This window comes from Aquarana catesbeiana, linkage group LG01 (assembly GCF_042186555.1).
Source record: "Aquarana catesbeiana isolate 2022-GZ linkage group LG01, ASM4218655v1, whole genome shotgun sequence".
NCBI classification, from domain to species: Eukaryota; Metazoa; Chordata; class Amphibia; order Anura; family Ranidae; genus Aquarana; species Aquarana catesbeiana.
The window spans coordinates 890,780,808-890,807,854 of NC_133324.1; the positions used below are offsets into that span (position 1 = coordinate 890,780,808).

At 42.9% G+C, this 27,047-nt stretch overlaps 1 protein-coding gene across 5 annotated transcripts in view; it reads right to left on the bottom strand.

The window, feature by feature from the left end:
• Positions 1–27,047, bottom strand: part of FAM193A (family with sequence similarity 193 member A) — a 219,418-nt gene that overhangs the window by 10,456 nt on the left and 181,915 nt on the right. For 3 of the 5 annotated variants that reach the window (XM_073610901.1, XM_073610905.1, XM_073610902.1), the window contains 6 exons: positions 23,857–24,046; positions 19,465–19,737; positions 15,720–16,002; positions 13,444–13,630; positions 11,060–11,293; positions 10,462–10,611 (listed from right to left, as the gene is read on the bottom strand). In XM_073610901.1, coding sequence (XP_073467002.1) covers positions 10,462–10,611; positions 11,060–11,293; positions 13,444–13,630; positions 15,720–16,002; positions 19,465–19,737; positions 23,857–24,046 — 1,317 coding nt within the window. The remainder of the gene's footprint in view (positions 1–10,461; positions 10,612–11,059; positions 11,294–13,443; positions 13,631–15,719; positions 16,003–19,464; positions 19,738–23,856; positions 24,047–27,047) is intronic. The other 2 variants (XM_073610904.1, XM_073610903.1) reach the window with 1 other exon arrangement.

A 27,047-nucleotide genomic window follows, 5' to 3' on the forward strand; every position in this document is an offset into this window, starting at 1 on the left:
AGATTTCCTTTTCTGGTGCCTCCATGGCAGCATACCAATGGTTGGTTGCTCCGCCCCCGACCAACCCACAGAACCACTTTAACTCTATAACTAAAAGAGTTGTTCCTCCCCACCGGCATTCTTTTCTCTGTCCTCGTTCCTACAGGATCAAACGCTCAGCCCTACCTCACCGCTTTATGGTGTGACCATTGCAGGTTCATGCTCTCCTGCAGTATGGAGTCCCATTGCTTGGGCTGCTAAAGGCGCCAGATAAGTATGGGAGCCCGTTTTTCTGTGGATCTTTTTGGGGTTTGGTGGGTTAACAGGAGCCAGTTTCCCTCCTATATATTCCCTTGTTCGGCATACTAAAGCCCTAAATGCTTAAATGCTTGTGCCTTTTACAAACGCTATGAAGGTTTTTGCTTACCTCCACAGCATGTCTCATGTGCCTGTGTATCTCTCCTCTGAGTGTGCAGCGCTTTGCGCGCTGTTCGGCTCTGCTTTCCCGGCGGGGGGGGGGGCTGGGGGGCTCGGCGTGACGTCACGGCGCATGCGCAGTAGTGCTGTGAAGCCGACGGCGGCCATCTTGGGACTCCCAGACCGCTCTCTGGTATATAAGAGAGCTTACTGTCAGTAGAGGAGCAGCTGCCTTGGGGGAAACATCTATGAGGTGTCCTCTCCAGCTACTTTATCCTTTTTTGACCCTGTGCTATGGAGCCCAGCCAAGGTACCAGGGAGGAATGGGAATATACATATATATGTATACCTATACGTGTATATATATATATATATATATATAGATATATAGATATATAGATAGATATATCTATATATCTATATATCTATATATATATATATCTCTATCTATCTATATATCTATATATCTAAAAAATAAAAAAAAACATTTTTGTTTTTCCTTCCTCTGCTAAATCCTTTTTAACTACTTGTATATTAAATTTTAATCGTTCCTTTTCAGCTGTCCCTAGTACTATAATGCCGCATCAAAAAGATCCTCAACATACCACTAGGTAAGGGCTGCAACATTCAGGTAAGTTATTTGTCAAGAAAAAAGAGCACCCCGGGCTGATTAAAGCACCCTTTTCTTTGTTTCTTTTGTCTTAGCCCGCATCACGGATCTTCACGCAGATCATCCCATAGAGATTCTACGGATAGAAGATCAAAGGACCATAGGAGCTTGGGTCATTCTCACTCATCCTCGGCCCATACTTCCCGCAGTGGGCACAAATCATCCCGACATACCTCTAGTAAACAGGACTCCCAGCACAGACCTGTGTATCCAGGAGAGAAAGCATGCTGGGCATGTGGCAAACAAGCCCTCCCTGATAAATTGGTATGTGGTCAATGCCTCCTGGAAGCTACAGGAGACAGAGAGAGAGAGAAACTTGAGTCAATGGAATCAATCAAAACAATGATCAAAGACTATCCGGGAGTTAGCCTTATCCCAAGATCAAGTAACCCCACCCGCAGATGAAGCAGCGGTAAATACACCCAATCCACAGCTGGACACAGAGGTTATTTCTGAAAACGATTCGGATGTGGGGGAAGAAAATGCTTCAGCTTTTGATTTTGCTCTAGTGGAACCCTTTATCAATGCGGTAAAGGACGCAATCCAATGGGAGGAAGATCCAGAGCCTCCATCCAAAGCAAAAAAATATTTTCCACACCTGAAGAAAAAATTATCAACCTTCCCCTTAATGGAAGAAATAAAGTTGTGACAGATGAATGGCAGAAGGTGGATAAAAGATCCTTAGCTTACAATTGTTTTCTCATTCGCTTCCAACGGTAGATGCTTTAATTATGAGATTAGCCAGGAATACAACACTGCCTCTAGAGGATGCGGTCTCTTTCAGGGATGTACTTGATTGAAGGATCGATTCAGATCTAAAAAAATCTTATCAAGCAGCAGGAGGGGCATGTAAGCCTGCTGTAGCCCTAACTTCAATCTCTCGGGCTACTAGAGTATGGTCAGACAATATTGAGACAGCCCTCAGACAGGGGGTAGGGTCTAACGAGATCATCAAGGCACTAGATGAGCTGAAGCTGGCCTCAGATTTCATGGCGGAGGCCACCATTGATGTCCTGAATTGTTCTTCCAGAGCTATGCTGTATTCCATCACTGCCAGAAGGGCATTGTGGCTAAAACCATGGTCAGCCGACCCAACCTCAAAACAATCATGGTGTTGCATACCATACAATGGGAAAGCTCTGTTCGGCGACAAAATGGATGCAGCAATTACCAGAGTCACAGGAGGGAAAAGTGGTCTAATTCCCCAGGACAGAAGCAGGAGGAAAAGATTTGTGTCATGTCCAGCTGGTCAGCAGAGAGCAAGAGACTCCAGAACGTACCGCCCGGGCAGGGAGTACAGAAGAGGCTGGAAGGGCTCGCAGGCAACTTTCTTGAAGGCAGGGAAACCTAAAGCCTCAACATCCACGGTTGAGGGCCAGAAGTCTTTTTGACTCCCTATCCACCCAAACCGCTCCAGTAGGAGCTCGGCTCAGGGCGTTCGCCTAGGTTTTGGTGGAGAATTGTACAGATCAATGGGCAGTCTCCACTGTCATTCAGGGGCATTTCTGGACATTCAGAAAACGGCCCCCACCCTTTTCATTCCAGCCAATGAAGATACCAACCTCCAAAGAGAAGAGAGAGGTCCTTCTTCAGTATATGCAAATTCTTATCCGGCAGCGAGCAGTAGTTCCAGTTCCGGACTTGGAAAAACACATTTAGGGTTCTATTCCCCAGTCTTTTTGGTCCCCAAAAAATCGGGCGGCTGGAGGCCCGTGTTGGACCTGAAGAGGTTGAACAGATACATCCGTACAGAGCATTTCAAAATGGAGTCCTTAAATACAGTGATCCTATCAGTACAGCCAGGGGATTGGATGGTCTCTATAGACCTTCCAGATGCATATCTCCATATACCTATCCTGCAGCAGTTTCAACCTTTCCTGTGATTCAAAGTAGGCGATTTACATCTACAGTTTCAATGCCTTCCATTCGGGATCTCAAAAGGTCCCAGAACCTTTACCAAAGTGCTAGTGGCAATCCTGGCTCCTCTTCGAGAAAAAGGGATTCGAGTGCTTCACTACTTAGACGACATCCTCATTCTATCCCAGCACAAAAGGAACCTAGAAATACATGTACGGCTGGTCCTAGACACCCTCAGCAAGTTTGGGTGGTTAATCAATTACTCGAAAAGCCAGCTCACACCTACACAAAAGGCGACATATCTAGGAGCACTTTTCAACACTCCAGAGAGAGCAGTTTCACTTCCCCTAGAAAAGATTCCTGCCCTGATAAGGAAGGTAAAGAAAGTATTGGCAAGCCATTCCATGTTGGCATCAGATTGTCTGAGTCTCCTGGGCTCCCTTTCCTCTTGTATACCCATTGTGAAGTGGGCCAGGTGGCATCTACGGGGATTCCAACTGGGCTTTCTGGCACAGTGGAGGAAGAATCGCCTGGATCAGAGGATATTAGTCACATCCATAATGAAGTCCAGTCTCTGGTGGTGGACGAGACCATCCAACCTGCAGGTTCACTGTTCCCTAGGGCCCATCTCATGGACCATTCTTACATCAGACGCAAGTCAATTGGGCTGGGGTGCGCACTTCCAAGGTCAGCTAGTCCAAGGGAGATGGCAGTTCAATTCGGAGGCGGTAGTATCGAACATACTGGAACTAAGGGCGACATGGATGGCGATCCTACATTTAGCCACCTACCTCAGAGGAAAATCCATACGCCTACAGATGGACCATAAAGCGGCAGTGGCCTATGTTCAGAACAAGGGAGGAACACACTGCAGGTCTCTACTCAGCGAAGTGATGCCCATTCTGACCTGGGCCGAGAGGAACTTAATCAACCTGCGGGCCTCATACATCCCAGGGTCTGAGAACCAGTTAGCCGACCATCTGTCAAGATCATTTGTCAACGAGTGGTCTCTGAATCCCAAGGTTTTCGATTGGATATGCCAACAATGGGGCACCCCCCAAATAGACCTATTTGCCTCTCCACTCAACGCGAAGACGCCTCTATTCTTCTCAAGGTTCCCGTTCCCAGGGTCAGCGGGAGTAGACGCTCTAGCCCAGTCTTGGAAATTTCAGAAAGGATACGCATTTCCTCCGACTCCTCTGATATCGAGGTTTCTTCAGCGCCTGACGACGGAGAAAGTCACAGTCTTGGCAGTAATCCCATACTGGCCCAAGAGACCGTGGTTCACACTCCTAGTCAACTTGGCTGTGTGCAAACCACTTCCTCTGCCACATCTGAACGAACTTCTGTCTCAAAATGGCTTCTCTCACCCGCATCCGGAAATCCTAGACTTGAGGGTCTGGAAATTGAGTGGAAGAGGTTGGATGATTTAGGGTGCTCACATAATGTTATACAAACACTTCTACAGGCAAGAAAGTCTTCCACTAATTCCACCTATTACAGAATTTGGAGAAAATTTACAGAGCTGGCAGAGCTTAATCATTTAGATCCCCTGGATCCTGGGGTCCAGAATGTGCTTCTCTTCCTACAGAATGGCTTGGATCTAGGTTTAGGCCTAAACACTCTTAAGGTCCAGGTCTCGGTTCTTTCAGCCCTGACAGATACACGATGGGCTTTGAACCCTCTGGTCGAACGCTTTTTGAAGGCAGTCCTGAGATTGCGACCTCCCAGGAAAGCATTATACCCCAAATGGGACTTGACGATTGTGCTGGATGTCCTATCAAATCCTCCCTTTGCTCCCACAGAAGATTGCACCCTAGAGGACATTTCCTTAAAAGCAGTATTCTTGATAGCCATCACCTCGGCTCGCAGAGTATCGGAAATACAAGCTCTAGGATCACGGGAACCTTACATCACCTTCTTCCCGGACAGGGTGGTTTTGCAACCCATCCATCAATTCATTCCTAAAGTACCTTCTCTCTACCATCTTAATCAGGAATGGGTTCTCCCAGCATTTGGCGAAGATCCAGAGTCTTCAAGATTACATGAGTTAGATGTAGCCAGATCCCTGAGACACTATTTAAACTCAACACAACAATTTCGCAAAGATCATAGACTGTTTGTCATCCCAAAAGGCGCCAGAAAGGGAATGGCAGCATCCAAGACGACCTTGGCAAGCTGGATCGTAAAATTAATCCAAAGGGCCTATCGGGCTAGTGGTCTAACAGTCCCAGATGCGGTCAACGCGCATTCCACTCGGGGAATGGCCTCCTCTTGGGCAGCATTGGCGCGGGTCTCCCCTGAGACAATTTGCCAAGCAGCTAGTTGGTTGTCATTCAACACTTTCATGTCTCACTATAGTGTAGACCCAGCGGTTCTTACTTCCTGGGAATTTGGGGAAAGAACCTTACAGATATCAAGGCTGCAGTTTTTCATTAAATTTCTTATTGCAGTACCCTCCCTGTAAGCGAGTTATTTACCATTGGTATGCTGCCATGGAGGCACCAGGAAAACGGAAAATTGAATACTTACCTTTCCGTAATTTTCCTTTCCTGGTGCCTACCCATGGCAGCATACACCCTCCCTTCAATAATCCTTAAGTTTCTGAGATCTAGTTACAAGAATGCCGGTGGGGAGGAACAACTCTTATTTATAGAGTTAAAGTGGTCCTGTGGGTTGGTCGGGGGCGGAGCAACCAACCATTGGTTTGCTGCCATGGGTAGGCACCAGGAAAGGAAAATTACAGAAAGGTAAGTATTCAATTTTCCGTTATCACCTCATGTTTCTGTGACATCTGGGCAGGAAGTAAAGAGGAAAACGCCTGAATGAGGACATAGGAGGCAATAAAACATAACTTGTGGCTTTAGCTAAAGGTACCTATCAAAAAAAAAAAAAAAAAGCAGCAAATTTGGGGCTTGGCTTTAAACAAGGCACTGCGAAGTGAATTTTTCAGCTGATATATGTTACCCTGCACACTGCTCTAGGTCCTTGCAAATACTCTTGAAATCATTACTGCAAGCATGATTCAGGCCTAATGGTGGCTCACAATGACCACAAACAATGAAAGAGAAAGAGAGAGAAAGAAATTCTTAATAAATGCGGTGTTGTGGCATGAAATGCTCTGTCCTAGTAATTGTAGGATTGCATCCCAGATTCTGTAATCTCTGGGTTCCAAGATGTTCCTTATTCATAATGCCAAGTCACTCAATCTCGCAGCCTGCTGTCCATCGCTGGGAACTTTTTTTTTTTTTTTTCACAAAGAGCAACTTTCATAGTGTTGTATCTCACAACTGGAATCAAAAAGATCAACATGTTTACTGGTATTTTCACTTAACCTGATTCCCTACAGTGGTCACAGACAACTGAGGGGCTTGTAATGTTACTGTTAAAAAAAATTCTACCACGCAGATGTAAGATCCATGGCTATTTGATTAAAAAAAATGCAGTCAGCCATGAGAAGTTACTTGGAGCAATCAACCCCTTCAAAATCCTGACAAGACCGATCCATAATGCTTAAAGCAAACAAAAACCCCAGCGGGGGCTCTGGGTAGTAAGCTTCAGCAAGCAGTCCCACTGAAATCAAGGGGAGACTGCCGGCTCCCACAGCTAAATGCTCATGCAGTGATCACATGCGAGTGATGGGCCCTGGATGCAGACAGACTGCATCCAAGGTCGATCACTCACAAGTGATCACTGCACGAGCGATTACATGCTAGTGCCTGCGATTAGCTGTGGGAGCCAGCAGCCTCTTACTGCTTTCAATGGGGCTGCCTCCCGCAGCTAATTGGCGGGAACCCCAACTTAGGTTCTTGCATGTAAATGGTGTTGGATGCATTCGCAGATGTGAATGCACCCTTACATGTGAAAGGTTTACGAACAAACTACTATAAACCCTATTAAGGGCAAAGCAAATATGGTTATGTATTCACTGCCAATGTCAGTAGCAGCTGGGGACTTTATATTTATTTGAAGTACAGAGCCTCTTTAAAGGTTTGAGCAGGAAACATTTAAAGGATATGTGTACCAATAAATGACAACTTTTGGGTGAGCACAGCAAAACTGAATCACTTGGGGCTTTTCATATTACTCTCCAGCAGAGAGACAAAATGAAAGACATTTGTCTCTCAATATATTATGGACTTCTAGGGAGAGATTAATGGGATTAGCCACATGGCAAATCTGTCTTCAACATAAGGCAAACTGCAAGGTCAGGTTAAAAAAATAATATGAATGTACTACACAAAATCAATCTGGCAGCTCCTGCCTTCTTGAGTTACAGGAACACTGTAACATAACCACCTACGATCCAGCACTTGTATACTCCTTATGGAACAGAGCAATTTTAACATTCAGCTATGGGCCTATTTATCTGCCAGTATTACCATTAGACTTCTGCTGAAGACTGCCCTAAAACTGACACTTGTAAAGTGTCAATCTCCTTGGCACCCCACAGTTCTCAATGGTTCCCTCCTGATCACCTCCATATCACTACTTTAGCCTGTACATACAAACTAAAAAAAACAACCAAAAAAAACCCCCTTGCAATCAGAATATAGCAAGAGACGGGGGTGGGGATAAATTTGAGTTAACCAAAGAATGATAAAAGGGACAACATATCTGAAGAAAAAAAATACATCTAAGACCATTCTAAATCTTCACACACTAACAATATTGTTGCAATGGATTTAAAGTGGTCGTAAAGGCTCTAGGTTTTTTTTTTTTATCTTAATGCATTCTATGTGTGAAGAGATAACATCTTCTGTGTGCAGCAGCCCCCCCCCTCAGCACCCTCTCCTATCTACCTGAGCCCCATCTCGACCCAGCGATGTGCATGAGAGCAGTGCTCCCCCAGGTCTTACTCCTCATTGGCCGAGACAACAGTGAGAGCTATTGGCTCCTGCTACTGTCAATCAGCGCCAGTCAACCAATAAGGAGAGAGCAGGGGCTGGGCTATGCTCCGTGTATGAATAGACACACACAGAAGTGGCTCTGGGAAGTATGGTTTGAAAATTAGATAGCTTAAAGTGGAACTAAAGTTTCACTGTCACAAAATGCGGTCAGTAGAGCTGCACAATTCTGGCCAAAATGAGGATCGTGATTTTTTTGCTTAGAATAAAAAGATCACGATTCTCATGGCATAAACCGTTTCACATTATACAAAACAAATTGGGCTAACTTTACTGGTTAGTTTTTTTTTTTTAATTAAAGTGTAATTTTTTCCAAAAAAATTGCATTTGAACGACCGCTGCACAAATACAGTATGACATAAAATATTGCAACAACCACCATTTTATTCTCTGGGGTCTCTACTAAAAAATATATATATGTATATATATAATGTTTGGGGGTTCTAAGTAATTTTCTAGCAAAAAAAAAAAGATTTTAACTTGAAACCAACAAATGTAAAAAAAAAAATTAGTGTTTAAGTGGTTAAACTTCCCTCATTTACACACCAAAGTGTATTCCTTTGATCTAAAGGACAAATCCTTACACTGTTTATACTTAAGTTCCACTGCTAAAGAATGTTGTGATTCTTGGCAGACTGCCCATTTTTTTTTTTTGGCTGTGGGCTTCAGCAGAGCAGAGAGAATTCTCTGCATAGAAAGAATCGGGAAATACTCAATATGTCAAGATCGCAAGGGGGGAAAAAATCGCGATAACAATTCTTAACGATTAATCGTGCAGCTCTAGCAGGCAGGCAGGCTTTTTGCTACAGAAGAGACATGCAACATCTCTTCTGTAATAAAATACACCTACCTGCCTGCTTGCTGTCGTCACCAGCATGTAAACCGAGCTGTGCATGGGCAACTACGCTTAAATCGCTGGCAAGGTCCCTGTGTGCCAGGTTGACCGATTCCTGCACATGAGTGACGTCATCCCGGGCTGTGCCAATGAAGACGACTGAAGACCGGCACCTAGCAAAAGATGCCAGCACCAGGGTGGGACAGAGAAAAAAAAAAAAGGTAAGTTTAGCTCAGTTTTAATATTTCTTCCCTATATAAATATTTAAATAAGTACAGTTAATTATTTGTGCAGCTCGGCAACTGTTATTACAGCATGGTGATGACAAGTGATGCACAGCGGATGAAAAGCCCACTTAAAAGATTATTTTTCTCTTATAAAGCTACAATATGAAATGTATCTATAATTAGTTGACCTTAAACAGCTTTAATGTATAGAGCTGCCTAGTACGGATATAAGGTGACAAGCAAACAGAAAATAAAAACAAATCCATTAGGATGATATCTGCATCCTTTACCATCACACCACCACTATAGCACTAATTAACAAGCACAGTATATTTGATATAGACATGTGTTCAAACACCAGTTGCTAAGATGGTGCAGCTGGTAGTGACAAGCCTACATGTAGTGATGTTCTGAGCAACAGGAAACAAGGGAGGGGGATGCCAATACCTGTTGCTCAGATTAGTGTGAATCTAAAGCCTAAAATAATCCTAACTTGATCCCCATACACCTCACTCCTTCTATAATCCAGCTGCTCAGGGCTCCCTTCAGCTTGGCAATAAAATGCAGACAATGGTGGGGCACATGGTTGGTGTCAAAAAGAGCAACCCTTGTTTAGGCAGAGCCAATGACTAGCTGGTCATTACGAGGCAGACAGCAACGAAATGTCAATGCTGCAGTGGGTATGTTTAGGTGTCGGCAGCTAAAGGTAGTCCAGAACAGCTGGTAAGTTTTAAGGCTTTGTTGATAAGGGTGGTGGCAGTTTATAATTTTATGGGTCTTTAGGTCTGAAATCGATCTTGAAAAAAATAACCCTGCAAACTTTTTCCCTCTACATACTGACCACATCCTGACCCTCAATAGAATGCAATGTAAAAAAAATCCCTTGCAATATCTGCCATCAAATAAAGGTTTTTCCGAGCTTCCACAGCAGCCACCTATTGGCCACATGATCTCAGCTAAGGGAGGCCTCAGAGACTGAAGTTTAGACATAGATATCCAAAGAGAGAATTCTGCCCAAACTTTGGTCTCTTTACCTCAGCTGAGATCATATGGCATAAGCCTAGGTACTTGCACCATAAGCCTAGGTACTTGCACCATAAGCCTAGGTACTTGCACCATAAGCCTAGGTACTTGCAATGCAATCAGCTGTTGTGGGAACTTAGAGAATGTTTTTTTTTTCTAAAGGATAATTACAGAGCCATTTATAGCTTTATCTGAAGAGCAGGATGATCAAGGGGTAGATGGCTTTATAAGTCGGCTTTAAGTTTAATAACTGGATTACAGACTCCCACTGTCACTTTTCCTGCTCGTGTTAGAAAATGAAAGCTTGCATTTGGTAGTCTGGTTCAGTAGATCCTTCTCTCCTCCATGTTTTACTATAAGAGCTTCATTTTTAAAAAGAAACAGAAACACAGCAGATGTGGGTCAAGTGTTGGTGTTGCAATATATTGCTTAACTGTGGAATTTAAGCTTAGTGATATTCTAGCATGAATAATATTTTTGTGTTTAGAGGTTGGTGGTGCCTTGCACCTAATGATGCTCCCAGACACTGCTGGCCAAGATTCTAACCTGCTGCTTTTCCGGTTGTTCTCGGTCCGGCTCAGCTTCTGCTTTGTCAGTCTGTTCCTCAGCCGTGCTGGTGCAGGTTCCCTGCATGGTCCCCTCTGAGCCAAGCACATGGCTAACAATAATATTCATTGATGGGCTCGCCCCATACTCCTATGGGGTAGCACATGGGTAATTGTGTCATTAGAATGAATTCAAAAATATAAAAAAGATAAAAAAAAAATTATGAAGCATTGTATTAGTAGCGGACTTATTAAATAATATATTTGTTTGCTGTGGAACATGCTGACTGCCACATGGAAAGATCTGGTTGTGAAAGGACAGTCCAGTTCCATTATGGAGGGCAGGTTCCAGCAGCACAGGCACAACAGGTCTGGCTGACATCACAAATGTGCACTTTAAATGTCTGTATGTAAATACACAACATGCCTGGAGATGTGTGTACTGCAAGACTACAGTGTAGCATTATAATTGGCTAACATGACTAATAAAACATGAAGCAACAACAGCATGCACTTGTAATGTCTTCCTATGTATAAAACCATTCTGCTTTCAAGTGTGACTACATTGTAATAGTGCACTGGATAAAACAGATGCTCACCTTCCTCTGCTTATGCCTTGCACGTTTAGCTGCCCGTGAGCTGCTCACTGGCTTGGTCTCGGAGCTATTAATGAACTGTACTAGGTCTTCTACTTTCCGATGATCAACAACACCGGTTTCCCTTTCTGAGATCTGGTCGGGTTTTTTGGGCTGCTCCTCTTTCCTCTTGGTCAGCCTGAGCCGAAGCTTCTCCCTCATTTCTGTGTAGTTCCTACTAGTTGGAGCTGATGGTGGCTAAATGTAAAGAATTAGAGTTAATTCTAAGAGCAAAATAAAAAAAAAGTTACATATAGGATGCAGTCTGTGATAACATTAAAGCATATCTAAACAAAAATGTAAATGACTAAAGGCATTTTTTTTTAAATATTGGATAGAGTGGAGAGAAATTAGAACACATTGCGGTTTAAGTCGCTGGGAAGGTTCACCCTCAACATTTGTCCTGTTTACCATTATCACCGAGAGTAAAAGTAAATCCCAAATTTTGGGTTGACACCAGAACAAGAAAAGAGGGGGAATCTACCAGTGGGGACACCAGTTTCTGGTTGCCTTGGTGACTTAATGGAAATGTTATTCCCTAAACTCAAGAAGTAAATGATCTGTAACACTGCACTAGAGGGAGATTTCTCTGTGAATGAAAACACATTAAAGTTTCTCAATATGTACATGTGCATTCTTTTAGTGAACAATCTCCCTCTGGTGTAGTGTAAGCATGTGAAAAAAAATTTCAAAAAAACAAAAAAACAAAAACAAAAAAAAAACAAAAAAAAACAAAAAAAAAAAACAGTCAACAATCAGGCTAAAATTAAGTGCTAAATATTGCAAAACAAATATTTAATACATTTGTTAAATACGTGTTGACTACTTTTGAGATAAGTACCAGTGTTGTCTTAAGGCAAAAATGAATGTGGTATTTATCTTTGTGAATTGACCCCAGAAAATGAAGGGAAATCTCCCCAGATGGCAAAAAACAAAAAAACAAACCTGAATAGGTCCTTCTGCATATGGCTGTTTAGCCACATACACTGGATTCTAGCACATAAATTAGCAGATTCTTATGGCTGGAAAGACAGGCGTATGAGAATACTGGCGATGGCTTAGCTCAGGGGTGCCCAACCTTTTGAAGAGCAAGGACCACTTAAGCGACTTGGTAACCGGTCGCGGGCCACAATGAAAGGACATTGCATATGCAGAGCAGACAAGGACACAGTCCACTCTACTCTATGGGCTCTCCGATCTGCTCAGATTTGAGGTAGGCAAGTGTAAAAGGATACAAGCCCATTTACATCTGCCGCTCCATAGAGGTGAATAGAGGGTCAGATTTGGTCGGACCGATTGTGTGAAAAGGGGGTATCATTCCGCCTGTGACAGGAGGTGGCACTTTACAGGAAGCAGCGGCTTATGCCTCTCTGCCCCGCATCCACTTGAGTCCCCTACCGCTGCCTTCATTCACAACACTGATGCTCTGAGATGGCCACCGGCAACCCGCAATCTGGGCTTGCCAACCAGCCATCCCAGAACAGGAAGGTCGCAGGCCACATCAGAGGGCTCCGTGGGCCACATGTGGCCTCCGGTCAACTGGTTGGGCACCCCTGGCTTAGTTTATATAAACTAATGACAGACTGACAGTATGTAGGAGCAGACCAAGTGGTCCAAATCTGGATGCAGTCAGCAGCATCCAGGCTCAGACATTCGTATATAACCTCAGGTAACCTCTTGGTGTGCGGCTACATGAGAACAGCACCACCATTCGCATGCACCCATCATTCCATCCACAAAAGTCCACCGATTCTTGATACTGGAATCCAGTGTCTGCAGCCAAACGGCCATATGAAGAAGGCCTTACTCTGTCCAAAGTAAAGAAAAAAAAAAAAGGGCAGCTTGGCCCCTGGATGGAGGTTTGATGGAGGCCTTGTTGCCCCCCTCCTCCGGAGGTGGAGCTGGTGGGGTCCCCCTCGGCCTCTTACGGATGGGACGCCCTGGAGTTTTGAAGTTGGGCCTTAGTGTGGGTCTTGTTTTTTTATACAGTTAGAATGTTTGCCCAGGGTTGCCTCTTGGAACAAATAGGGGGTAACCTCCTTAGCTATGATGCTTGACATTCTCCCTTTTTCCCTAGTTTCCCTTTCCTTCCCTTTAACACCCTATGTTTTTGTAGCCTATATGTCGATGCACTTCTGTTGTCTTGTTCGCAAACCTTCATATGTAGGGCATTGTTGGCTATACTGTATTCTCTGTTTTACAAATAAAGACTACATTAAAAAAAATTAAAAAACACTGTAAGATGCCAAACTATTTATTTTCCTAGTTATCTTAAAAAATGAGCAGAGAAAATAATAAAGGCAAGTCAAACTCTTGCATTGTGTAAATGTATTTTAAAAACTCCTCACCCCTCCATGCCCAAAAAACTCGCAGTAGCAGCAGTCACAGTATTTGCCCTCTTTCTGATTGGTGGAGGTGGACGTGCTGGAGCTGTGTTCTGAACAGCTGTCCTCATCCTGGCTCTCCTCACCGTCATACTGCTGGTGGTCATACGCACCATTGTTTTCACACCGATGCCCCTCACAGTCTGGGTCACTGGAACACAAACGACACCGTAAGGTACTCTTTTCTACATATTGATGCACAGCTACCAAAACATACTAATGGGTGGGAATCACCAAACTTAATTTCTTAAGAAATGTTTCTTTAAATATGGATGCACTTCGAATAGTTAATGGATGTTGCCCCTTGTAAAGTTAAATCTTGCTTTATTTCTACATATGTTCCAATGCTGATGTTCAGGAGTTGGACTCGCATATCACAGTGGTGAAGCAAAGACCTTTTATTAGGATTTTAGGAGATTGTTGCAAATACGTTTTCATTTGTTTATTATCAAAACTGCTCATATTAGCGAGCATACTGCCTCTGCATTCACCAATATAAATTGCTTTATGTTTATTCACTGCTATTTCTGTGCCAAGATGGAAGCTCTGTAGACTGGATTTACAGACCAAACATTGCAAAGTGGGGAACATTTTGTATTGTTATATAAAATGGGTTATGCCTTTATGAATTCCTGTCATAACTGCGGCTAATAAGCACTGGCTCAAAGCCAAAAGAGCTGCTTTAATTACAAGGGATATTCTGAAACACAAAGAACTCTGGCAGAAGAAATAGCTAATAACTGGTGACTGACGATTTGGATGCTTGAACAGAGAAATTTAGAGTACATCACAACATATTATACATTTATCTAAGCAGACCTGTTTTTTTGTTTTGGGAGGATTTCCAGTAGTTTTTCACTGACTGAGAAGCAGAGTGCTGAAATTTACACTTTTAATACATTAGGTATAAAAAGACATCAACATGTAATCATGTCAACGCACATGGTGACTGCAACTATAATTGTGCCACAATGTTCCCTTCAAAGTGTGTCTTTGTAATAAAATAACCACGGTGAAGGCAATAAGTTGGTTGTTTTTCAATTAAGGTGGTTTTAATTTATGGAGAGAATGATATTTAACAATTGCAAAGGGCATTTCTAGCAGATTATCCATCAGCAGATGACAGCATATATGGCCATTCTCAGACCAGCACCAGAGGTGCCCAATTCTACCTTCCTTATGACTGGTACACAACATGGGTGTGGCTTATGGCATGGCTGTGTTTATATTAAGGATTCATCTAATAACACAATATAAAGTAACATAGGCCAGAACCTTTCATAAAAAAATAAAGATAGAGCTTGCCTTACCTGTCCAATGTTTTAAATACATATCATTTTCACCTAAACAAATGATCATTAAAAGAAGAATTCCAGGGGGGGAGAAAAAAAAGGTTCCCATGCAGTGGGGCTGTGCCTGCACCACATGGGTCGTATGCTTTATGCTTTTTTGTCTAGAGCACAGGTGTCAAATACAAGGCCTGCAGGCTGAATCCACCCCTCCAGGCAATTTCATGTGGTCCTCACACCTCTCCTGCAGCTGCAGGAGAGCTCCAGCCCTCCTCTGGTCCTCCTCCAGACCCCTACTTTCTGCTTTCAAGCAATGCATCCAGCTTCTTCCCAGCAGCAGCATAAGGGGGGTGCACTGTGATGTTAGGGAGAGTAGGGGACTCAACGTCCGATGGTGGGGTGGCTCTTGACATCTAATTTAAGAGGAGGGGATGCGCTGGACATCTAATCTTACAGATACAACCGGCCCTTTTGAGGACAATCATAATGCTGATGCGGTTTGACACCCCTGGTCTAGAGGTTAGGAGAACAGCGATATACTCATCTAGTCCGTTGATCCTCCAAGCGCAAGACCGGTCCCTGCTGCTCCTGCCCCCCTGCACGCGGTCTTTTGCATGGACTGTTCCTATCCCCACGCCTATAGACCGGCTTTGGACATGCCAACGGCAGGAACAGTCAACCGCTGGATGTGGGGGAGCGTTGTTTTTCCAGGGAATCAAAGGATCGAGTAAGTATAGCCTTTTAGTGCACGCCTGGTCAAAACAAGCAGTTAACCTAGGCAGTGTGGGTAAAGCCCCACTGCATGAGAGGAAAAAATCCATGAGAAAAAAGCTTGGTCACCCTTTTTCAGAACACGTATGGACTAACAGGAAAACGCACAAAATCATTAGAATATAGCTGCTTAACTACTATTGTTTTTTTAAAGGTGAAAACAGCTGCCATATCACTCACCTGCAAACACTGGGTGGGGCACTGAGTGTGCTGTCTGTGGTTGAGGTCGGAGGAGCAGCAGTAGAAGGACAGAAACCTAGATGAGGGTCGACAAACCCAGGTGCAGTGGCAGCTGTCTTAGGGAAAGGTTGGGGATTTATACTGGGAAGGTGCGGAGAGGAGGCAGACGGGTGTGTAGCAGGAGAAAGGGAAGGAAGTGCTGCTAAACTTGTCGGACTATTTCTTGGTGCAACCGGTGCAGAAGGATGCCTATGGTCCTCCTTTATATTGTGGAATACATCACCTAAAATCAGAAGAGGGGGAAAAAAAAACCCACATTAAATCTTGCGCTAACACACACAGAAATCTGCTCTGAGGAAGCAAAATATTGGTTTATAACAAACTGTGGAATTCACCAAATATTGTCAATTACATTGAACTTGCATATTTGTATTTGGAGATTAGCTAATATGCAGTTCAATATATAATGGCCTGAAAAGGGTATGTTACTGTATCCCTCCATTTCCTAATCAAAATGTGCTAGCCGACAGCTTATTGAGATGGTTTTTGGAATTCATATTTTTTTTTTATTGGTTTGAAACAGAGACCCTATATCTAAGAAGCATATGTAAACGGTATGCCAGTAGAGTTATAGTTTATCCACAGATCTAGTTACACTTTTTCTTTAGCCCAAATAGGATTTTTGTACTCACCATAAAATCCTTTTCTTGGAGTCCATTGAGAGACACAGGTGTTTGACCTTCGGGTTATACTGTTGCCTACAGAACGACTAGACCTTAGCAAGCAAAACTGTGGGCCACCCAAGGTTAACACCTCCTCTACTAGCAAGCCTCAGTATTTTTTTTTAAGCAAAGCAGTACCAACAGCATGTTAATAAACATAGCAGGATGAAACCTGTCCCCCCTCAATGGACTAAAAAATCTAGTACAAAAATACGTTTTTATTCTTTTAGTCCATTGAGGGACACAGGAAACCTTGCACCTTCGAGGCAAGTAGTCTGAGGTGTGGGCACCAAAGCAAACAAATGCCAACAGGCCCAAAAAAACCCCAGACAACTGGGAAAAGTTTTAAATGTTTATTGTGTTACTATTAGAAAAAAAAAAACCCCGAGACTGATTTTTAAAATGACTTCTGAGCACGTTGTTGTATTAACTTGCTGTATCGTTTGCTTTAACTAACTCCATAGTAAGTTGTAGGATGATTAGGCTTAACCATATATGGTAGAAAAAGATTGTACAGGAAACGCTAATTAGCCAATAAAGTACCATTTTGTACCAGGCACGCTATCTGTGTTACCTCAGCCAATAGAATTGTTATAGCTATATTGTAGGTATTAGGAGGGGGGCTGTACATCTCTTTGTATGATTCTTACCGCATCTTTTGACCTGTAAGCATCATCCTTTTGTGTGACATCCCTGCTTTTCAATACACCTGGAGTTTGACTGATCACAGGAGAAGAATAATCCTAACAGGGACTGTCTGGAACTCAAAGAGCACCTGAAGGACTTTACGCAGGAAGCAGGCATCAGATGAGGCCATGTGTTTATCTAGTAGAGCTTAGAAAATGTGTGAACAGATAACCAGTTGGTAGCCTTTTGGGAAACCGATGCTTGGTGTTGAAAAGCACAAGAAGCATTGACAGATTCAAAAAAATTCTACTTGACAGAGAAGGTTGGAACCAGATCCTAGAGATGGTTAACAGATACTGTTGTACTATATACACAAACCATCTGAGTTGACAAAAAAGGAAAAATAATTTTTTCTGAAGAACACGTGGTCCAGACAATGGAGGGAAATCTTTTAGTGAACTGGAGCCAGACAAAGGGAAGGAAGAACAAAGTCTTTGTTAATGTGAAAAGTAGAAGCTACCTTAGCCAAGACAAAAGCCTGTGTCCCCCACCTTGTCCCTACAGAAAACCAGAAAAGATAGCTTAAAGAGGTGCTTAAGTCTATAGAAAAAAATCAAGTCAGCAGCTGCAAATACTGTAACTGCTGACTTTTAATATAAGCAGACTTACCTGTTTAGGGATCCAGCACTGTCCTTACCCGAGACGGATGTTTACCAGTCTTTACGTCCCGGCATGTCTAGTATGGGAAACCGGCTGTGACTTCTTGCAGCTTCACAGCCAGCTTTCCACTGCGCTTTTTGAAGGGCCCCGCAGCCTCTTGGGACCTGTGACGTGTCCCAAGAGGTTGTGGGCTGGGAGGTAAGGAGGAAAAACTTCCGGTGGAATTGCCTAGGCGAGACTACCAGTACAAAAATATTAATCGAGGATCAAGAGGCCAACGGTCCCCAAAACACGATAGAAAAGGCAGAAAACCTGACCTTTAATAATGCTGAGAGACTAACGCAGGAAGTCTATGTGCCAATGGGATGTACATAGCAGACAAGGCAGGAATTTTAAATTCTACCATGGCCAAGATTCATTCCACCATTCTTGCTGCAGCAAGACCTCTGGTTCTCCCCTCTTGGCCAATATTCACCACCACTGTGGCAAAGTCCAACTAAATCCTGATCTGATGACCCTGAAGTAAGATGGCCTACTGCTGCAGACACAGCCAGACCATATGATGTTCCAGGATTTTGATCTGGAGACAAGTCTCTTCCCACGACCAAGTCTTTAGCACCGACAAGACAAGTATCTGACATGGGTATCTTCCAGAAGATAGAAAGGAAGGACTTCTCCCAATTGCAGAGCCACTAGACCAGGGATAATTTGGTCCTCACTGCTAAACACATCAGTCTGTCCAGGGAATTGAATGACTTGTCTGATGACAGAATATTGCATTGTAGAGGCCTGGAGTGAAATCAGGCAAATGGAGCTGCCTTGAAGGCCACCATCAGGTCCAAGATTCTTGTGCAAAACCATTTAGTCTGACAGCTACTGGACTGCAGAACTTACATCTGAGATCAGAGTTTATGCTTTCTCTTGTGGAAGAAACACTCTGGCCTGAGCTCCAAGACTAAACCTTGTTACTTCAAACAGAGTCTGTTCCAGCAATAATTTCCAAAGTTTCAGAATCAAAGTGATGTAACTTCTGAAAAGTCAAATATATGGTGTCCAACTGACTGACTGGTGTGCGGACTTGCACCCTTCACAGGTTGTCGTTTAGGTATCACACAATGGTTATGCCACAGGAGCAGAGATGAGTAAACATTGAGGCTAGCACCGTGGTTGTAGACCTGAGGTGCAGACCGGAAGCAATGACAAACCTGGGGGATGCAATGTGAAATTTCTGAGCACAAATGAGGACATTCAGTACTGAGACCAAAGACTGGACAGATGCTGCCCTTAGGGTTGGGAACTGTGAATAAGCTGAAGAAAAATCCTTGAAACCTTTCTGTCATAGGAGTTAGGGCAATTACACCTTGGTCCAGAAGACACCAAGAGGGTTCAGTGGAGATCTGCTAATCTGAGGTGAAATAGGAAGGTTGGATCTGAGAAAGAGAGGGGCAGGGAACTAAATTCCAATTTGCAGGAATGGGACATCACACCCTGCATTCAAGCGTCTGAGATGCAACAAATGTCCCTCTACTCTGGAAAAAAATAGGTGCAGGGTGGTAGTAGGCAGGGTTATCGTGGGTTGACATACAGGCTTTTGTTTACCAGTGTCAAATTCTCCTGTAGGGGGCAGTATAAACCAAAGGTGTAAGACTTCCCAAGTCCCTCAATGGTCGAGAGAAAAAATGTTTTTTTTATACTATTGGCCCCCACACTCATACTCACACATATTTCATTCTCACCTATTGAAGAAGGCCTTTTAGATGATACTTTGAACTGATTGCTACTGGACTGGACTGTGGTGGCTGTGCAAGAAACGGAGGAGGTTGCAGATGAAGTTGCCATGACAACTTTATTTGCTTCTATAAAGGCATCCTGAAAATTATAAAGACATTTCTTCTTAGCAGTGTTTTTTTTCTCCTTTATATCTGGAGCCGGTGTCGTATCACTACTAGATGTTGTAGGAAGTGCTTCAGGCCTTATTTCAGGGAGTGCAGGTCCTAAAATATCACCCCCTATAAGATTCAAAGCAGAAAAAAAGGTAGTTAGAAAAAAAGAAATAGCCCTGCAATTGTTAAAAAAACAAAATATTTTATATATTGATCTAAAGTATTTCATATTTGTTCCATGTGGGTTCTTTACTCAGCAACAAACCAGACTGCCAAATCCGGAGATTTATTCAGAGACCTAATGAACCTTCCCATCTTTATCTCTTCTATAGAGAGTTAACAGGGAAGGTGGACCTGCAAAGTTTAAGGATTACATACTTCATCATGTCTCCATTTAAATTACACCACAGAACCATAGTAAGATAGGTCTGTCTATTAACGTACATCTGAACCCAAGAACAAAAAAGGTAATGTATTGCAGCTCAATAGTCTTTAGTCATGGTGGCTGCATTAGTTTTCTCTTTTCAGGCCAAGTACATTTTCTGAAAGTAAAATACCTATTGTGATCAGAAACTGTGTGTCCTTGTAATTCCCTGTGCACGGACACCTCAATTTTCTTCCTCTCCTCTGTTACTCCTCAAAAAAATAGTCTGCGTGTTCTCCTAGCTTCCATGTTGCTCAGTCTGAATGTTTGTAATATGCTAGATTTTAGTCCCATCTCCTGCTGGCTTGAGCTTGTATGTACTGTATTAGAGTGCATTATTCCATAACAATATTTTTTTCCCATTATCTCGGTTTCATACTCTTCTGATTTCACCCTTCCTCAGTTAGGATGTCTGCCCAGACATTTCTTGTGAGTATTCTTACATCTGGATCGATTTCAGCAGTTTTCAAGATGCCAATTTAAGAACCTGCCATGTACCCCCATGAAGCTGACCTTTGTTATTTTCCCACCCATATTCTGGGACTGCTTTTTGACATCCCCAGAAGCTTCCTGCAAACCCTTGAATGATAAAAGTGTTTTTTTTTACTCACAGTTAAATTACTCGTTTCCCCACATTTAAGTAGAGCTATGGGCAAATCTTTTTTTTTTTTCGGATAGAGTAAGGGAGGGTTATAATTTTTTTCAGCATCTCTGTCCCATTACTGAGATTTCCCTTCACTTCCTGTACCATAGCCAACCTGGAAGTGAGAGGAAATTCCTGCAAATTAAGGTAATCTTTTGGGGAGGTCACCAGAACTAGTCTCCCCATTGGAAGATTTCCCCTCTATTACTTTTCTGGGGACAACCCAAAATTTGGGATTTTCTTTTAATGATAATGGTAAACAGGACAAAAAGAGAGGGTGAAACTCCTTAATGGGGGCACAAACCGCAATAAAAACCTGACAGGTGTTTATTCCCTTTCCCCTCTATCCAAAAAAAAAAAAAAAAAGTTTTGCCTTTATTATACTTTAAAGGGGTTGTATAGTCTTGTTTTTTGTTTAAACAACAAACATGTCATACTTACCTCCTCTGTGCAAGGATTTTGCACAGTGTGGCCCCAATCCTCCTGTTCTGGGGTCCCTCCACGGCACTCCTGGCTGCTCCTCTTCTCGAATTGCCCCGGAGAAGCGCTTTCCCTGGGGGCACTTGTGCGGGCGCGCTCCCGAGTCCTGCTGCTGCGTCCATTGACACACACAGCAGGACCCAGATCCCCCCCCCCCCCCCCCCCCCCGTGTCATTGGATTTGGTGGACTGCAGGAGCCAACGGCTATCTATCCAATGGGGACCTGAGACACCGGCTGGAGCTGGTGTGCTCGTCCCCGTCGCTGAAAAGACCGGGTTCTGGCAAGTAAAATGGGGGCTCTGGGGGGCAGCTGCATCACAGTTGGTTTTTCACCTTAATGCATAGAGGGTTTACAACCCCTTTAAGTTCACCCATGATTAAATAATTGTAGCCTTTGTTGTTCCTCCCCAGCTCTGTATCATCACTGTTCTGTTTTCCTAAAGCCTAGTACACATGGGCCGAATGTCGGGCGACATTGGCCGGTTCAATAAAAACCAGCCAACATTCAGCCCGTTTGTATGGCAGCCGCTATGATCGACATCGGCTTCTGTCGGACGTGCATTCTGGAAAACCAGCAGCTGACCGGCTCCCGATCAGCGCTCTCAGCCAATGGTTGAAAGCGATGACTGGCCTGTTCAGGAGGGGTTGGAGGGGGGGTTTCAATCTCACAGTCAGAACCCAATAACACAGCAGAGGAGATCAGCGTACTAACAATGGATTGTTAGTACAGCAGCTCTGACTGAAGCGGTCAGTTTTTTGGGGGGGTTTAACAAAAAAAAAAAAAAAAGAGTGGTGTGTACTAGGCTTTAGTCTCCAACCGCCTACAGGCTTGGCTAATACCCTCAGATGCGTCCTCCCATCGCTTTGAGATGAAGAATTTACCAGAGTGCAAAAGCATACTTTTTTAATAAATATGCAAGATTTTGTTTTAAAATCAGGATTCCTACCACAAAAAAGTTAATAAAAATCGATAACGTGCCCATTAGATTTTTGTAAGCATTCTCTTATTTGGTTAACAAAAAACCCAACTTTCAGGCTCCTTTAGAAGTATCGGTCAACTGCTAGATTGGCTGAAATGCTTCTGCATCAGTTAACCACTTCAGCCCCGGAAGATTTGATTGCTCAATGACCAGGCCATTTTTTGTGGTATGGCACTGCGTCGCTTTAACTGACAACTGTGCGGTCGTGCGACGCTGTACCTGAACAAAATTGACATCCTTTTTTTCCCACAAATAGAGCTTTCCTTTGGTGGTATTTGATTGCCTCTGCGGTTTTTAATTTTTGCGCTATAAACAAAAGAAGAGCGACAATTTTGAAAAAAGACAAAATACCTTACTTTTTGCTATAATAAACATACCACATTTTTAAAATAAAAAACCCCCCAAAAAAACTAATTTTTCCTCAGTTTAGGCCGATATGTGTTCTTCTACATATTTTTGGTTAAAAAAAAAAAAAAATCGCAATAAGCATATAGTGATTGGTGACAAAATAGGGGATAGATTTATGGCATTTTTATTTATTTATTTTTTTTTTACTAGTAATGGCGGCGATCAGTGATTTTTATCGGGACTGCGACATTATGGCGGACATCGGACACCTTTGACACATTTTTGAAACCATTGACAATTATGCAGCGTTCAGTGCTATAAAAATGCACTGATTACTGTGTAAATATCACTGGTAGGGGAGGGGTTAACACTAGGGGGCGATCAAGGGGTTAACTGTGTTCTCTATGTGTGTTTCTAACTGTAGGGGGGATGGGACTGTTTAGGAGGAGAGAGAGATCGGTGCTCATACATAGTATAAACACACGATCTGTCTCCTGCCTGGCAGTCATTGCGAACGTCAGGAACTCTCACTGGCTATGGGCACACGCTGCGGGCGCTGTGGCCAAAAGGAAAAGCAACGTAAGGTAACGCCGATTTGCCCAGCCGAGACAACCTGCCACAGTGAAACTGCGGCATCTGATTGGCAAGCGGTTAATTTAATGTTCACTGTTGTCAACACATAAAATGTTTGTTCTCATTACCGCTTAGGTGGCACAGTTGCAATTAGCGGCCTGGATGATGTGAATCATCAGGTCCTTTACCCGGTTGCAGGGTCACTAGGTAGCAGTACCACAATTGGATGGCATTTCCCGTGTCATGTCATTGAGCAATTATAATTTAACTGCCGGTAACTAGCGGCTAGTGGTTGAAGCAGCTTTTCCAGGAAGTATCATCCTTAAGAAATATGACCTAGCTGTGTACTCTCAACACCTCTTCCTCATTAATTTATCATCAAGAGAATGCAGCCTCACTTATCAGAAACAGAACAGTTCTGGCCTGTTAAAACAGTTTAAGACAAAAACAGCTACATATGGTACATACATGTACAATACTTAATGGATATATCAAAGCCAAATTCTGGTGTCAAAAACTCATAGGCGAAAGAGACATTTGCTTAGTGGTTAGACTATAAAAAGATAGAAGATTAAATGCAGGAGAAGGACTAGCACGTAGCAAAAGAGAACACAAAAACCTAAATCCCACCATAAGTGAAGTTACTTTGATTTTTAAGAGAATTAATCTAAATCCAACTATAAATACCTTTATAACATGTACAGCCAGCACTAATATAGTGTTAAATTTCAGTCAGTATTGCTGAAGAGGGGGAAAAAAAAAATTTTTAAACGAAAAAACACATTCCCACTTCTTACCAGCAAGAGGGTCAGGTAGAAAAGAAGTCGTCCAGTTCTTGTCATTCATCATTTCTGACCCCCAAAGACTTATAAATTTAGACCGGCTCCATTCAGGAGAATTGCCAAAACAGCTCGGATACATGTGATCTTGTAAAGATGCGTTGAATACCTGATGCTTGTTAGTGTGGTTCTGTGTAGGAGGCAAGGCCTAAAAAATAAAGGTTTATAAATTATGATAAAAAGAGAACACATTTTGGAAACTCTAGCTAACATTCTAAATAAGACTGATGAAGAATCTGACCAAAGTTTTATCGCTAGAGTGGAGAGACGTGCATTTTTAATTTTTTGGCAACTGACTGGGTTGCTTTAAAAACCTGTCATTGAAGAAATACACAGGGGTTCCCCTAACTGATCCCTTTCTTTTTCTTCAATCCTTTAAGGCCCCAATCACACTTGATTATTAGGAATTGCCAGGGGAATCATAGTGATTCTGCCTGCAATCCCAAATCGTGGCGAGAACTTGCAACGCACGTTTGCATGCCATAATTCTTAATGGCACCACAAACGCAAAGCGATTTTGCCTTTAAAAAACAAGTGAAGCTAGTCACCAAAAAGGAGCAAAAGCTTCTCTTTTGGCTGACAAATGCACATAGGGCAGCCCACTCAAGTTGAGCAACACACATAAAAGCGTGCAAATCGCAGTAGGAAGGCTCATTCCTGTTACACAAGATATGAATAGGGCCCAAGTTCCATAATTCAAAACAAGCAGATCAGGAACATTTCATGCCCTGCTTCTGTTAACTATGATACCATTTTTAGGTGGTCAGCAATGGCAGACCCCATATTACTTGAGTGACAGCTTTACGTTAAAAGAACATTTTAAAATATTTTTGAATCTGTAAAAATGATTCCATAATTAAAAAAAATAGCCTGCAGAGAATACATTTCTAAATGCAAGAGCTGCTCAACTGTCATTTGTTTTTGTTTTTTTTATTTAACAACTGCACTCAGTTGGGCTTAATTATAAAATCTGGCTTTAAAAAAAAAAAATAAGTTAAATAAAATAGAACCCTTGGACACAGGCAACCATTAGGAGCTCAAAATGAAGCACAGATGCTATACCAAACTCAACAAAATCTATTTAAATACTAAACAAAGTCCAATGAATGAAGGTATCAAAAAGGTGATAATAAGGCCAAGATTGTTTTTTTGATGAACGGTGAACCAAGTTGTGGACTGAAGAACTTAAAGCGGAACTTTACCCAAAGGGAGAAATTCCAATCTTCCTCCTCCTCCCCCTTCACATTGTGCATTTTTTTTTTGGGCGGGGGGGTTAGGTACTTGGTTTCGACAGGTACCTGCTCCTACTGCCATGGTGATCTGAGTGGAATTTCACGTCCCCCTACTCCCTGCAGCCTTCTGGGACATGTTACAGGTCCCAGAAAGATGCAGAACCATTCACATAGGGCAGTAAAGCTCACACTGTTAAGCCGCAAGCAGTCTCAGCCGGCTGCCCACAGTTAAGACACCGGGCCCTGGGGACTATAGCTCGGTGAAGAAACCGGCCAGGTGATGGCAGCGCTGGTTCCTGGAGGCAGGCGAATGTCTAATTATTAAGCACTTAAGGACCGCCCCATGTACATTTACTGCGGCAGGGCGGCCTTTAAGTGCAAAATCACATACCTGTACGCGATTCCTGTTGTCGGCTCTGCCAGAGCCGCACAGCGGGAGCCAATTATTGGGTCCAGCGGCCACGATCGTTCGTGGGTGAGATAGAACGGCGGTCTGCCTATGTAAACAAGGCAGACCGCTGTTCTGTCAGAGGGAGAGAGCGAGAGATCTTGTGTTCCTGCTAATCAGGAACACAGAGGTCTTTCTTCCTCCAGTCAGTCCATCCACCACACAGAAAGCATTCCCTAGGAGCACACTTAACCCTTTGATCGGCCCTGATGTTAACCCCTTCCCTGCCAGTGTCATTTATACAGTGAGAATGCTTTTTTTTTTTTTTTTTTTTTTAACAGTGATCACTATATTGATTTCACTGTTCCCCAAAAAGTGTCTCTTGGTGCCAGATTTGTCCTCCGCAATGTTGCAGTCACGCTAAAAATCACTGTTCACCACCATTACCAGTAAAAACAATAAAAAAAAAATAAAAAGTTCATAAATCCCATAGTTTGCTAACCAAAAATATGTAGCAGAAAACAACTTGGCCTGAATTGACGAAGAAATTAGATTTTTTACATTTTCTTATTGCATGTTTTATAGCAGAAAGTAAAAAATCGTTTTTTGTTTATAGCGCAAAAAATAGACACCGCAGAGGTGATCACATACCACCAAAAGAAAGCTCTATTTGTGGGGGAAAAAAAAGGACGCAAATTTTGTTTGGGTACAGCAGTGCTTGACCGTGCAATTGTCAGTTAAAGCGACGCAGTGCCAAATTGTAAAAAGTGCTCTGGTCAGGAAGGGGGTAAAATCTTCTGGGGCTGAAGCGGTTAATATATATATCAAATTTTTTTAACTGCTTTAAAATTGTGCATGCTCTTGGAATGGCGGCAAGCTACAGTACTTAAAAATCTCCATAGGTGACGCTTTAAAAATTTCTGCAGGTCACCAGTTTAGAGTTACAGGGGAAGTCTAGCGCTAGAATTATTGCTCTTGTTCTGACGTTGACGGTGGGGGTGCTTCAAATTTTTTTAATTATTAATTTTTATATTTACACTGTCCCTTTTAAAAAAAAAATTGTTTTGATCACTTTTATTGCTATCGCAAGAAATGTAAACATCCCTTGCAATAACAATACAGCATGACAGGTCATATTTATGGAGAGATCTGATCGCCAGGTTCCCGGAGCTACCAATCCTCCAGGTAAGCCCAGGAACCACTGATAAGTGGCAATGCATACTAACACATTATGCCATTGTCTTGCAGTTTTTTTTTTTTTTTCAGCGCTTTACTACCGCTTTAATAACCACTTGCCAACTCCTTAACTGGGGAAAAATATGTAATTATTAGACATTTAACACCCGAGTTATGGCTGCAGCTAGATGCCATAGCCCCAGTATTCATTATTTCCTCAGGCGCAGGTCTTTCTGATAAAAGTTGTCCGAGTGGCGGATTCGGTGCTGGATCACTTTTAGAAGCGGCGGGAGGTGTTGCCCCCCCCCTTACACCCAACAGGTAAGCCTTATTATAGGCTTACCTGTAGGTAA